At 44.1% G+C, this 14,378-nt stretch overlaps 1 protein-coding gene across 12 annotated transcripts in view; it reads right to left on the bottom strand.

Moving 5' to 3' along the window:
- CIT (citron rho-interacting serine/threonine kinase) overlaps positions 1–14,378 on the bottom strand; it is a 424,741-nt gene that overhangs the window by 292,813 nt on the left and 117,550 nt on the right. For all 12 annotated transcript variants that reach the window (XM_029571779.1, XM_029571775.1, XM_029571774.1 and 9 more), the window contains one exon: positions 12,158–12,311. In XM_029571779.1, the coding sequence (XP_029427639.1) occupies positions 12,158–12,311 (154 nt within the window). The remainder of the gene's footprint in view (positions 1–12,157; positions 12,312–14,378) is intronic.

Raw genomic sequence — 14,378 nt, 5'->3', positions numbered from 1 at the left:
ACTAAAGACCGAATTTTAAAACAGCCACGCACAAAAATCAGCACTTACTTGTGTGGCCATGCTCTGCGCGCACCTCGCACATTTTCAGAAGGCCCCAGCCAAGCGCGCAAGTGCTGATAAGAACATAAGTGCTGGACCCTGAAAAAGGGGCGGGCCAGGAAGAGCTGGACAGAGGCCGGCCGGGACAGCAGCCATTAATCTATTACCTCCATCAATAGTGCTTGTATTACACTGTCCACTGATGGCAAAACTACTTCTGCTCCAAGGGAGCAGTAAGTAGTAAAATAAAAAAAACATAAGTTGCTGGGAAGGGTTTAGTGGGTGGAGAGAAGAGGGGGAAAAGGGAAGGGGAGTAAGGAAGTTCTCTCTGTCTGCTCCTTAACGTCCAATGGACGTTGTCACCGGTTTGAGAAGAAGAGTATAGTGTGTAACGCGGGAACATGAGAAATATCGGGTTCCAATACACACAGTGGTTTTGTCGCAGCATTATTGTAATGTATTATTAAAGGCTATTTAAATTAAAAGAGTAAAAGGTTGTAAGATACATGTGATATTATATTAACTATCAGTGTTACACATTGGTGCTGGGATTTTTTATATAATATATTTGTTGTTTTTATAAAAAGAAGGGGTTGATGGGAATTGTGATATGTTTGTTTGTGGTATGGATGAATGAGTGTGTTAGTTTAGGAATTATTGTCTAGACAGGATCTATTTTATGCGTTTTCATGAATAAATTGGATTTTTGAAATTACATTTTGTAAATGGGTGAGGACTCTTTTTGTTGATATTGACTACTTGGTAGAAGAGTACCATAGTACAAAAATTTACCCTCAGTGTAGTGCTCCTTAACTGAAGCAGACTGGGAGGGAAGTGGGGAAGGCTCGATTGCATCGTCAGCAAAAATCTGCCGCGCCACCCGCACATGTACAGCGGATTTTAAAATCCAGGGTGCATGGGTGCGCGGCCATCGGATTTTATAACATGTGCTTGCCAGCAGACACACAAAATCGGTACGTCCATCTGCTTGCACACTCCTTTTAAAATCTATCCCTAAATGGCTACCTTGAGGACAAAGATAATAAACCATGTCTCTTTTCTGTTTGGTGATTGCTAGTTCTTCCCCTCCAAAATGTATTTTGCCCTTGGAATTCTGCACACCAAAGGAATGATTTTGCATTTATTTATTTATTTATTTTTATTAGAAGATGTCAAACCCATGACCTTTCTTACAAATTTTTTTTAAACATCCTCTTTCATCTCATCTAACCCCCTGGTGTGTCCACTGTGTTGCATAACTTCTGCAAAGAGATAAAATTTCTCCATCTAGCTCTTCCACCGTGTCTCATAAAAAGACAATAAAGAGGAATTGAACTGGTACTGTAGCACCCCAACTGGTCACTTTCCCGTCAAGGTGAATACCATTGACCACCATTCCCTGTTACTCAACTAACATTTCATCCAGTTTTAAATTTTAATCCAACTCCCAGACAGGTTAACTTGCTCACCAATCTTATGCAGAACAGTGTCAAAGACTTTAGTGAAATCTAGACAGGCCACATCTATTAATATAAGTTTGTCAAGATCTTATCCCTGTGAAATCATATTGCTTTGGATCCTGTAAATACATTGGCCTCAAGGTATTAATCTATTACCGCCACCAACAGTGCTTGTATTACACTGTCCACGATGTCAAACTGCAGTCTGTAATTTTTTGTTCACTCTGTTTGGGTACAAAATTAAGATTACAGTCACTCTTACAGTAATTCAACTGCTATCCTTTTTCTGTTAACGGAAAGGCAATGCTAAATAGCATGTTTTCAGTGCCTTTTAAAAATCTTAATATCCGATTCTAATCTTAGCTCGACTGGCATATTATTCCAGAGTACAGGGCTGGCTATGGAAGTTGATCTGTCCCTAACCTCACTTAGGTGAGAGCCCTGAACCGAAGAGATTTGCAAGAGACCTTTGTTTGCCGATCTGAGTGTTCTATTCGGCATAAATGAAGTGAGGCATTTAACCAAGTAACATTATTGTTATATAATGAATTGTGGATGATTGTTTAGATTTTGTATTGGGCTCTGTTTAATAGGCAACCAATGTAAGGATTGTAGTGTTGAAATGATATGATCAGATTTATTGCAACTCTTGCAGTGGCATTCTATAGTATCTGTAGAGGGCAAGTTGTTGTTTGAGGTAAACCCAGTAAGAGGGAGTTGCAGAAATCGAATTCCTAAAGACTAGCGTTTGTAGCACTGTTCTATAATAGTCATGGTATAATAATGGTTTTAACTTTAAGATGATCAATTTATAATATCCATTCTTCACTTTTAAATTTATATGTTTTTTCATGGAAAGTTTGCCATCTATGACAACACCTAGATCACGTCCATATTCAGAAAGCTCTATTTTTGATCATTCAGATAGGCTATTGGTGTAGGAGGTACATTTGATATTTTTCTATTCTACAGTATAATTTCTGCTTTATCCAAGTTTATTACTAATTTCATTTGTTGAAGTAATTGCTTGACAGTGATGAAGTAGATTTCCAATAGTTTAAGGAATGAACAGCATAGGTGAAAGTGCTGACCCTTTCTAATCGGAACAAATCTGATGTGTATCAGACAAGGAGGAGGAGAACCATTGTAAAACTGTACCTTCTATACCTATTTTCTTTAATCAGATAATCATGATTTTATTATTTATAATGTCAAAAGCAAGACCAGAAGATAGGCGCAGCCTGAGTCAAAACCTCTGAGAACTGTGTCTTCCAGTGATAGTAATAGCGTTTCAGACCTGTAATTTTTTCTGAAACCGTGTTGTGACGGGAATAATAGGTTGTTAGAATCTAGGTAATGTGAAAGTTGCTGCAAGCAGTTTTTTTCTATTATTTTGGCTAAGGCTGGTAAATTTGATACTGTGTTTGATCATGTGTTTCTTTTTTATTAGGTTTCAAGTTTGGTCCGACAGCTGCGCATTTTAAGATGTTTGGTATATAGCCTTCATTGAGGTTATACTTTGCATTATGTCATCTGTTTCAGACTTTTGATAAAAAGCAAATCTATAGGATGAGTTGCCGGATTTAATTTATTTACTATTGATTTTATTTCTAAGGTAGATGTACTGCTAAATTCGGAAAAGATATCATTTATTATATATAAAGGTAACTTGTGTGTTCCTTGGTCAGTAAAATCTTTAGTCAAGTTTTGTACTTTTGTGTTAAAGAATTTCGTGAAATTATTACAAACGTCAGTAGATGGTATTGAAGTCATGTCTGTTTTTGAAACTGTGTTGGATGTCTGTTTTAGCGTTGTATTTGATGTCATGAATTTTAGAAGCATAGTAGTTTCTTGATTTTGTTTATCAGAGAGCAATATTTGGAAGCTGTAATTCTATAAGCTTTTAATGTATCGTTAAAGGGATTTTTTCGCCTTTTTTTTCTTCTTAACTATTAAGTTCTCAAATTTTTTCATTATACCATGGTTTATTTATTCATTCATTATTTGTTTTTCAATTATAGGACTTCTCATCCATTATTTCCTGACATATGTTTAACCAAGATTTAATTGTATTATCCATATTATCTAACAATAAAATATGGATCATGGTGTCTAATTTATTTATTAAATAATCATCGGTAAATTTTTTTCTAAATTGTTTTTTTATTTTTCTGGTGTCTGTTAAAGTATTTGTAAAATTAAAGACAGCATCTATCATGTGATGGGCTGACCAGGGAATGGCTTTAATTCTAGTGGATTTTGTTAAAATGTTATCACTATTTATGAATATTAAATCTAGGGTGTGCCCCCTTGTGTGTTGGGCCTTTAATGATTTGGGTCCATCCCATTACTGACATTGTATTAAAGAAAGTTTCACATGTGCTCATTTTTACTTCTAGGTCAATGTGTAAGTTAAAGTCTCCAAGAATTATTGAGGGCATGTCTGGATAAATAATTTACTATTGTCTCAATCAGTGGTGAACTATTTAATTCTAGTAGCCTTGGTGGACAGTAGACTAAGCAGATGTTATATGTTTAGAAATTAAGCACACATAGTTCACATGGCAAAGTAATAGTTGTCTGTATAATGAAAAATTTTAGGTTTTTCCTAGACATCTTCATTAGTCCACCCCCCTCTTATAGTCTCTTGGTAAGGATGTAACATTGTAACTAGTGTGATTTATCTGATGTACCAAAGCTATATCTGTTTTTTAAGCCATGTTTCTGTTATGCAACAGATGTTAGGATGTTGGTCCTCTATTAAGTCGTTTATAATATTTATTTTCTTATTGTTTGTGCATTGATTAGCAAAATAGCAAATTAGCAAAATAGAGAGAATTAAACATTGAGCTACTGTTGAATGATTTATTGGAATTTGAATTAGGTTTCTGTCTTTTTGTTCCCTCTTACTGTGTTTATATAAGTCTTTAGTGCATCTATTGCCCGTTATTACTGGGATGAATAATTGTGTCTTCATGAGGTTATCCATGACTGTTTGGTGTAAGGCAATGGTATGCATAGCAGATATTAATATATTGCCACACCCAGGATCACTACAAAGGAGCGCAACACCTCTGGCTTTTAAGCACGTATTTATGAGCAGAGACGAGAAAAACTGCCTTAAGAGTTAGATCCTTAAGTGTGGCCCGCCTGAGGGGTTCAAAGGGAGCCTCACAAAAGGACCCTAAGCACCAGGTTAAGACTCCATGAGGGACAGGTAGCCCAGACGGGCGGATTCAAATGCTTCGCACCCTTGAGGAAACGAACGACATCCAGATGAGCCGCCAAAGCGCAACCATCAATGCTACCCAAGAGGGACCAGAGGGCGGAAACCTGCACCCTTAAGGAGTTGAAAGACACACCTTTGGAAATGGAGATGGAGTTAGAGTGGGGAATGCGGTAAGTGTGTTACCTTGAGTGGTTCACATTCTATTTTTTGTGTTCAGTTACTCAAAAGTGTGGTGGACTAACGAATAAGATGTAGATGAGGGGCAGTGTTTAGTGAAGAAAATGTTTGAGAGCTTATATGCTGGTTTTAGCAAGTCAGTAACAATTCTTGGTAATTAATAGCGTGGATTTGTGTTTCAACAATATGTAAGACAAGGGTGTAGGAGGGAACTGATAGTATTCAGTAAAGGCGATGTGGGGTTAGTTCAATATGTGGATTACTTGTAAAGACAGTGATGGGCAATATTGGTGTAGTGGCAAATGTAGTGAGTCCTTAACATACCTGATATTCAAATGGACATTGAATTATGATAGGTGTTAATTTTAATATATATAATACCAGATATTTGATGAGGTAGGATATTGTGTTGAAATTATGGATTTATTATGTTGTCCTGCAGATGCCTGAAGACAGTCAAGCAGGCATATTTATATTGAAGTGCCACACATACTATTGTTTGGAAGCGGTTCTACATGAGAGACCCGAGGACCACAGTCCAGCTGATATGTGAATAGAGTGAGAAATAAAGAGAGTGATTGTGAAAGTTCATGGTATGATTAAATTGTTGTAATTGTTTATTGTGGTACTATGTGGATTGACATAATGTATGTGTTTCAATTATATAAAGAACAATATGAGACATTGAGTTGTTATGATGAAATTTATTGTTTTACAGATATATGAAGTGACAATACTATGTAATGGACCCACTGAGTATGAATATGTATGCTAGATTTTAAAAGAAACTACATCCCTGAAGAAGCCCTAAGTGCCAGGGCGAAACGAGGTTCTCGTTGGACAAGTTTGATTTATAGCAGAACTAGACCAATTTACAGTAGTATAAGAGCAATTAACATCATATGTTTAAGAGTATACGGGGATAAAGTGTGTCAAATAAGTATTTTAAAAAATGATGTATGAAGTACTGTAATTGCATTAGATGCAAAGGAATTTCTAGCACTTTATATATTTTATGTATAGAATGAGTGGGGAATGAGTGAGATGTGTGGTATGAATGAAGGTATTTAAGGGTAAAGCATGAGTGTGATTTTAGAGTGTTTTGGTAAGGGTCCAAGTAGGTAACATAAGAACAGTCAAATTGAATGTATTTATAAAAAATATTTTGTCAATAAATGATAATTAAGCTTGGATAATGACTTAAGGACCTCTGATCTGAGGTGTGATACACCTTTGGAAAGGCCATTCTGGAGAAAGGAGATGACCTGGGATACCGAAGCCTTGCGCGCCGGCACTCCAGACTCGGCACACATTTTCAAAAACTCTCAAACCCAAACGTAAGCAAGAGATGTGGAAGGCTTACGGGCCCGCAACAGGGTGGATATAACTTCTTCTTTATATCCTTTCTTTCTTAGTCGCCTCCATTCAAAAGCCAGGCTGCTAGACAGAAACGATCCGCCTGGTCGAAAAATATGGGACCCTGCCGGAGAAGACGTGGAAGGTGGCTGAGGCGAAGAGGTTCACCAGATCCACGTACCATGGTCTACGGGGCCATTTGGTTGCCACAAGAATGACGGGACCCCGATGAAGTTCTATTTTTCTGAATACTTTTCCCAACCAGAGACCAAGGGGGAAACACGTACAGGAGAACATCGCGAAGCCATGGAAGAACCAGGGCATCCACTCCTTCGGTGCAGTGTTCCCTTCTGCGGCTGACGAATCTGGGGGCTTTTGCAGTGTCCAGAGTAGCCATCAGGTCGACGGGGGGGGGGACGACGACCCACCTGCGGATGATGAGATCCATTACTCCATCTGACAATTCCCACTCTCCGGGATCTAAAAGCTGACTACTAAGGAAGTTGGCTTGAACATTCTCCTTCCTTGCAATGTGAGAAGCTGCCAGACGATCCAGGTGCCGTTCCGCACAGGCGAGGAGCTTGCTGGCTTCCAGAGCCACCAGGCGACTTCTGGTGCCCCCCTGCCGATTGATATAGGCTACCGTGGTGGCATTGTCCGAGAGCACCCACACCACCTTGCGACGGATCAGAGGGAGAAAGACGTTGAGTGCCAGGTGAACCACTTGGGCCTCCAGGCGATTGATGTGCCAGCGTCCCTGCGTGGCCTGAGTCTAACAAACTGCACCCCAGCCGGATAGATTGGCGTCCATCATCACAATGATCCATTGAGAAGTCTGTAAGGGCATCCCCCTTCAGGATTTGAGCGAGCGAGAGCCACCATTGCATGTCTGCGACAGTAGTCTGAAAGCAGAAGGACCATCCAAAACTGCTCCGACACCGGCTTCCAGCGGGACAGCAAAGCTTTCTGTAACGGACGCATATGCGCAAAAGGCCAAGGAACCAGATCAATAGTGGAAGCCATGGACCCCAGGACCTGAAGGTAATCCCAGGACGTGGGTAGCGAGAGCAAGAGAAAATGCTCCATGAGTTTGAGCGCCTGAGCGTCTGGGAGGAACACCTTTCCGACTCAGGTGTCAAATCGTGCTCCCAGAAATTCCAGGATCTGGGATGGCTGTAAACTGCTCTCGTAGAAGTTGATTATCCACCCGAGGGAGGTCAGGAAGGCCAGGACTGTCGACCACCACTCTGCAGAAAGTCTCAGACGTGGCCTGGATGAGCCAATTGTCCAGGTAAGGGTGGACCAGAACTCCTTCCCCATGGAGAGCGGCCGCCACTACCACCATGATCTTGGTAAAAGTGCGAGGCACTGTGGCGAGGCCGAATGGGAGCGCCCGGAACTGGAAATGTTGTCCCAGAATATTGAACCCGAGATACTTCTGATGGTCGTGGCGTATCGGTATGTGCAGATAAGCCTCCATTAAGTCGAGCGAGGCCAGAAATTCGCCTGCACGAACCGCCGCAATCACAGCCCTCAGGGTCTCCATTCGAAAATGGGGAACCCTGAGAGCCCGGTCGACTCTTATCCAAGATCGGCTGGAAGGACCCGTCCTTTTTGGGATCGACGAAGTAGATGTAAAACTGGCCGAACCCTTGTTCCTCCACCGGGACTGGAACAATGCCACCGAGCGCTTATAGCCTGCCAAGGGTCTGGTCGACTGCTGGCCGCTTCCGGCTGCCACAGGGAGTAATTATGTGAAGGTCCGGTAGGTCCCGAGCAAATTCTAATGCGTAACCTTTCTCTATCACCTCTAGGACCCACTGACCCATAGTAATCTTGACCCATTCCTCGAGAAAAAGGGACAGCCATCCACTTAAGTTTGGAACGGAGGAAAGGGCTGGCTGCATCTCAATGGGGCGAGGACTTTGTGGTGGAGTGCTGTTGGTTGCCATCCCAGAAGGGACAGTGGCCACAAAAGGAATGAGACCAGGACTGGGATCTGGAGGAGGTACATCTCGGAAAAGATCCCCGTGCTCTGCTGTTAAACTGCCGTTGCCCCCGGAAATGAGAGCACCAAGGGAAGAAAGACTTGGACTGTTTCGGGCGGTCCTATGGCAGCTTATGAACCTTGTCGTCTCCCAAGGATTTAATAAGCTGTAAAAGGTCCTCACCAAAAAGCAACTAACCCTTGAAAGGAAGTGTGCCCAACTGCAACTTGGAAGAGGAATTCACTACCCAATTGTGGAGCCAGAGGAGGAGTCTGGCTGACACCGCAGAAACCATAGCCTTGGCCTGCACTTGGAGCAAATCGTAAAGGGTGTCAGCTCCATACACCACTGCCGTCTCTAGCCTTTCTGCCTGCTCTGCCTCTGCAGTCGGGAGGTCCTGGATGCTGAGCAATTGTTGAATCCACCTGAGGCTTGCCCACTGCATGAGAATGCTGCAGATTGTCACCCGGACTCCTAAGGCCAAGACTTCAAAGATGCGCTTCAGATAAAGCTTGAGTTTGTGGTCCTGAACATCTTTCAACACCGTGGCTCCCACCACTGGGATGGTGGTGTGCTTGGTGACAGCAGAGACTGAAGAATCCACCTTGGGAACTTTAAGCATGTCCAGGCATTCATCAGGGAGGGGATTGAGCTTGTCCATTGCTCTCCCTACTCTGAGCCCCGCTTCGGGGGACTCCCATTCCTGATGGAGCAGCAGCTTGTGTATAGGATGGAATGGGAACAAACGTGGAGGAGCCCTAAGTCCCGCCAGGACTGGGTCCACGTTAGCTGGCATAACGGCTCAAACAGTATCGTCCGGTGGCACATCAATTCCCAGTTCCTGTAAAATAAAGGGAATGAGAGGATCCAGCTCTTCCCTTTAGAACAAACTGAGAACACGTGGACCGTCACCCTCGAGCGGAGGACCCGGGAGAAAGTCAGAGTCCTGATCGAGATCAGGAACCGCAGCTGGCTGTGGGGGGTCCGAAGGGCCCGGCACCACCCTGACAGAGCCCTGCAGAGCAGGCACCCGAGGGATCTTGGCTGGGGAGGGACCTGGCGAAGGGTCATCCTGTTCCTGCAAGCTAGCTAGATATGATTTGTGCATTAATAGCACAAACTTTGTGGAAAAACAAGATCTGGATTTCCCGGGCATGGAGGGGGGAGGGGGAGAGGGAGAGGGAGAAGGATCAAAACCCCCCTCCGGGGCTCTAACTGGGCTTAAATCCGGCGGTGAAATAGTTAAATCTGGCTCTCCTGAGCTCTGCAGACTGGAGTCTGAAGAAAAACCTGCCCCCAAAATGGCCACCGTTCCCGCGGTTTTCTGAGAAGAGGATGGCCTAGTCACACGTTTGGGGGGGGGCGGCGGGGGGACGAGCCCGGGGCGTCGATTTAGTTGCAGCCATGGAGGGGCCCTCCCCTCCGGGCAAACAGTGAGAGCAGTGCCCGTCGCAGGAGAGCCAAATCGCAGTCGCCCCGCAGGCTAGACAGCCACTGGATTGCGGCATGAAAGCAGGTTAGAAAAGCCGCAGGAGGGAGAATCAGCTGAGCTGTGCTGCCCGAGCAGCAGAGGCAGGAAAGCAAACCCTGCTTTGCTGCTATCCGTGCACAAAGGTGCTGAATTCGCTTGTCTCTTGCCTTTTTTTGTAAACTTAAATGAAGGCAGGGGAATTGAGCTTCCCTGTTAAATCCTGTAAGGCAGCACAGGCAAGGAGGGGGCATGACTGGATCACCAGTATCGCCCCAGCAGACAAGCAGGTCACCGGGAAAAGGGGTCCTAGGCTGTATAACAAGGGGCAAAACCCCCTTAGTATCCCCTAAGAGCAGGGAGACAGAGCTGTCTCCCAAAGAAGGAGTTTTGAATCTTTTACTTTTTTTTTTTTTTTTTAAACAGAAATAAGGTAATACTTGCTTGATTTGATAGACAACAACACAGGAGAAGGAACAATCTCACAGGTAGAAAGAAATTGAGAAAAGGAAGGGAGCCACAGGTTCAGCTGCCTGCATCTGCTAGAGACAGACAAATACTGAAGGGATGCAGGGTAGGCTCTGTCCTGATATAGGATACCCTTTCAGTTTTAGTCTGTCTGTCTCCATCTGCTGGACAGGAGGCTCAACCCATGGTCTGGACTGATCCGGGTACGTACAGGGAACTTCCATTTCACAGAAAATTAAAGTTTGCTTCTTGAATATTTCTTATCTGAGAGAGATTTAAGTTTCCCCATTAACATTACCTCTCATTTGCATGCTGTCCTTTACATAAGAACACCATACTGGGTTAGACCAAGGATCCATCAAGCTCACAAGTACCTGGCAAGATCCTAAATACACGATAGTAGATTCCATGCTTACACCCAGGGATAAGCTGTAGCTTTCCCCAAGTCTACCTGGGTAATAACAGATTATGGACTTTTCCTCTTTCCTCCAGAGACTTCTTCAAACCTTTGTATTCCCTGAATTCCAGAGCTTAATTGTGCATTAAGTATTAAAATCAGCAAATGGTTGACAGAGGTTGAACGGATTGAGTCCACTGCATGACTCATGGCCAAGCGGGCTAGCGGGGTAACATGCACCGAGGATGCCATGTGCCCCAGGAGGATGAGGAAATGGCGTGCAGTTGAGCACTGTTGAGACTGTAGCTGGTGTGCGAGAGATGTGAGAGAGAGCTCGCTGTCGAGGCAGAAGCCGGCTTGGACGATGGAGAGGTCGATTTGCCTTCATCGATGGTCCGAGGCTTTTGGTGCCTATGTCTGTTTCTCTCTTCGATCCCCTCGGTCCTGAGGGGAACAGAGATAGTCGATGGCCAGGAAGTCGTCGACGCTGGACGGTCACCGGCCGGTGCGGACGACAAAGCTATGGACGGCGTCGGAGTTTGAGACCGAAAGAAGACCCATTTTCTCCATTCTGGCTTTGCAACCTTTTGGTGTCATTAAGGCACATTTGGTGCAAGTTAGGACATCATGCTCACACCCTAGGCACATTACACAGACTTTATGCGGGTCTGTGATGGACATGATGCGAGTGCAGTCAGGGCACCGATGGAACCACGACGCCATGGCCTTTGAAAAAAAATGAGCCGCAGTGCGGTCAATGGCCAGTAGGCCGCGAGGGCCAAACCAGACAGGAATAGACTGAACTGAACTGAACTGCGTGGCTACTGCTGCACAGAAAAAAGAAGACTGAAGGGGGCCCCCTGCTGGTTGCAGGGTTAGTGCCACCCTGGGCATGCCCAGTAGGTGCCAGTCAAAGTTCTAGAAACTGACAAAAGTGTTCCATGATTGGGCTCCATCCTGTGATGTCACCCATATGCGAGGACTACCATCCTGCTTGTCCTGTGAGAAACCATCTATAAAAGCAAAGCTAGATGAAGATGGTGGGTGAGGGGTAGGGAAAAAGATTTTTGGAAGCACTAATCAGCTCTTCAAAGGTCCCTTAGATTATAGTGCAAATGCAGCAATTTCCTTTATCACAAAAAGTCAGACAAAATGTTTAACATCAAGCTCCACAGCAAGCAAACTGAAAAAAACAAAACAAAAAAAACCCACCCTATGAAACCAGACACCCAATTAGTTCAAACATAACTAGATAACTAATTTCTCCATTCTTCCATTTTCCTCAGTTCCTTATATCACTGCCCATTACTGGCAAATACTTATTATACCTAAATGCAACTCACTTTGAGCTACCAATGAAAAAAGGCGTGAGCTAAATACACAGTAAAAATGCCCGGCCCATTCTTTTCCTCCAACCCTTAGTGATGAAATCTTGAACATAATTTTATTTCCCATTGATGGCTTTCCCTCAGCGCTCACTACTCCCAAAAAAATAAAAAAATAAAATTATATATATACATAAGAAACATAAGAAAATTAAAAAGGCTCTATTTTGATTTCAAAGGGTCTACTTACAATCGTGAATATTATTCCATTCAACACTGGAGAAGAAAAGATGAGAACATAGACCCTCATAATTTAACCTTTCCTTCTTTTCACATAACAGACTTTGAAGCAGATCAATATAATCGTTTCTAACCGTCGGGTACTCAGGAATCTTCAGGAATCTCTATGGGAATAAAAATGTTTCTCTTTAATTGCTAATATACAGTCAGAAACACAATAGCATGTAAAACAGAGTCCAGATGGGTAGGTCCTCCAGATAGTAGCGATTCTGCAGTCACTGTTACAGAAAATACTCTGCTATGGAACTGTGGCAACCAGTCATGCCATCATCCACCACGCTTAGGTGGTCTACTGCTGTTCTCTCCTCTCCCACCTCAGACACAATACTCTACCTCAGTTCTCACTTATCCTTCTCTTTCTTCTTTCCTGGAGCCACTACTATGCGGTAGTAAACAAAACCATACAGTTGGCAGCAGAAGTAAGCTGGATTGGCAGTAGCAACATGGAAAGAACAAAGCAGCAGTAATAGGGAGACTGGCAGCTATGTAGAGGCAGTTAGGAGAGACATGGTAGAAGAAAGGAAGAGAATGAAGAAATTACGTGATAATTTTGTTTTCCTTAGTGTAGACAGATGGACTCAGGACCAGTGGGTTATGTGCTCTCCTGCTAGCAAATGGAGACAGTCAGATTTCAAAGCTGACGTCACCCTAGGTATACCCCTCCAGTGACTTCAGCCATTCAGTATTCTCTTCAAAAGTCATTGTGGACTAAGCATTGAGAAACTCTATTAAGACCTTGAAGGCCGGAGATTGTAGCCACACTCAGGCATAAGTGCTGAATCTCGGCCAACTGATAGAAATCCAGATCCAGGCTTACCTGTAGTCCATTGGGGAAAAGGTTCATGTGCGCTCCCTTGGCACTATTTGTGGGCGGGATGCTGAGTCCATCTGTTTACACTAAGGAAAATGAAATTATCAGGTAATTTCTCCATTTCCTAGCGTGTGGCCAGATGGACTCAGGACCAATGGGATGATTAAAGCTACTCCCGGACTGAGCTGGAGGCTGCCCGTGGTCCAGTTAGCACTGCCCTCACAAAGGCTGCATCCACTCGGGCCTGGACATCCAAGCTGTAGAACCTGGAGAAGGTGTGCAAGGAAGACCACATTGCTGCTCGGCAAATGTTACTGTGAGGCAGTAGCTTAGCTTCTGTCCAGTATACCGCCTAGGCCTTAGTGCAGTGAGCTTTCATCTGAAGGGGGTAGAGGCTTCCCTGCCTTTATGTAGGCTCCCATGATCACTTCCTTGATCCAGCGGGCTATGATAGCTTGCAAAGCTGGTCCGCCTTGTTTCTTTTCGCCGTGAAGGACAAATAGGCGGTCCATCTTGCGTACCAGTTCTGTATGTTCTAGGTACCGTACCAACAGCCTGCAGACGTTTAACTGGCGTACAAGGTGGTAGTCTTCTGAATCCTTGCATCTATCTAGGGATGGTAAAGAAATGGACTGGTTCAAGTGGAACTCAGACTACTTTGGTAAAAAGGAAGGGACGGTGTAACGTTCCTGGAGTCAGTCGGAGGAACGGTTCCAAAATTGACAGAGCCTGTAGTTCACAGATGAGACGAACAGAGCATATCGCCACCAAAAACTCTGTCTTCAATGTTAGTAGCCATAGGGACAGAGCTCGCAGCGGCCGGAACAAAGTTCCTGCCAGGAAGTCCAATACAAGGTTAAGGTTCCATAGGGGGACTGGCCACCTTAAGGGCAGTCTGAGGTGTTTAACCCCCTTTCAGGAAACTGTTCAAGTCCGGATGCGTAGTTAATTGGGGCTCCATTCACCTCACCTCTGAAACAGCTGCAACCTGAACATTCAAATAGTTGAGGGACAGTCCTTTGCTTAGCTCATCCTGTAAGAATTCCAGTATCATGGGAATCTTGGTCGTCTGAGGGGGCACCCTGCATTAGTCACACCAGGCCTCAAAAACTCTAGATCCTCACGTACAGCAGGGACAGCGAAAATTTTCGCACGTGGAGCAAGGTGGCAATTACACCTGCCAAGTATCCATGCTTCAGGCAAGCCCTCTCAAGGGTTAGAACATAAGACAAAATTGAGTTGGGTCCTTGTGGAGGAGGTTCTTGTGCGAGGGGAGGTGTAGGGGGCTCTGCACCAGAAGCCTCTGCAGGTCTGCATACCATCTGGGCCAGTCTGGGGCCACCAGGAGGACTAGCCCTCT

Source organism: Rhinatrema bivittatum, chromosome 11 (genome assembly GCF_901001135.1).
Source record: "Rhinatrema bivittatum chromosome 11, aRhiBiv1.1, whole genome shotgun sequence".
In the NCBI taxonomy this organism is placed as follows: domain Eukaryota; kingdom Metazoa; phylum Chordata; class Amphibia; order Gymnophiona; family Rhinatrematidae; genus Rhinatrema; species Rhinatrema bivittatum.
Note: the sequence above shows the minus strand (reverse complement) of the source record. Positions and strands in the feature narration are given on the sequence as shown.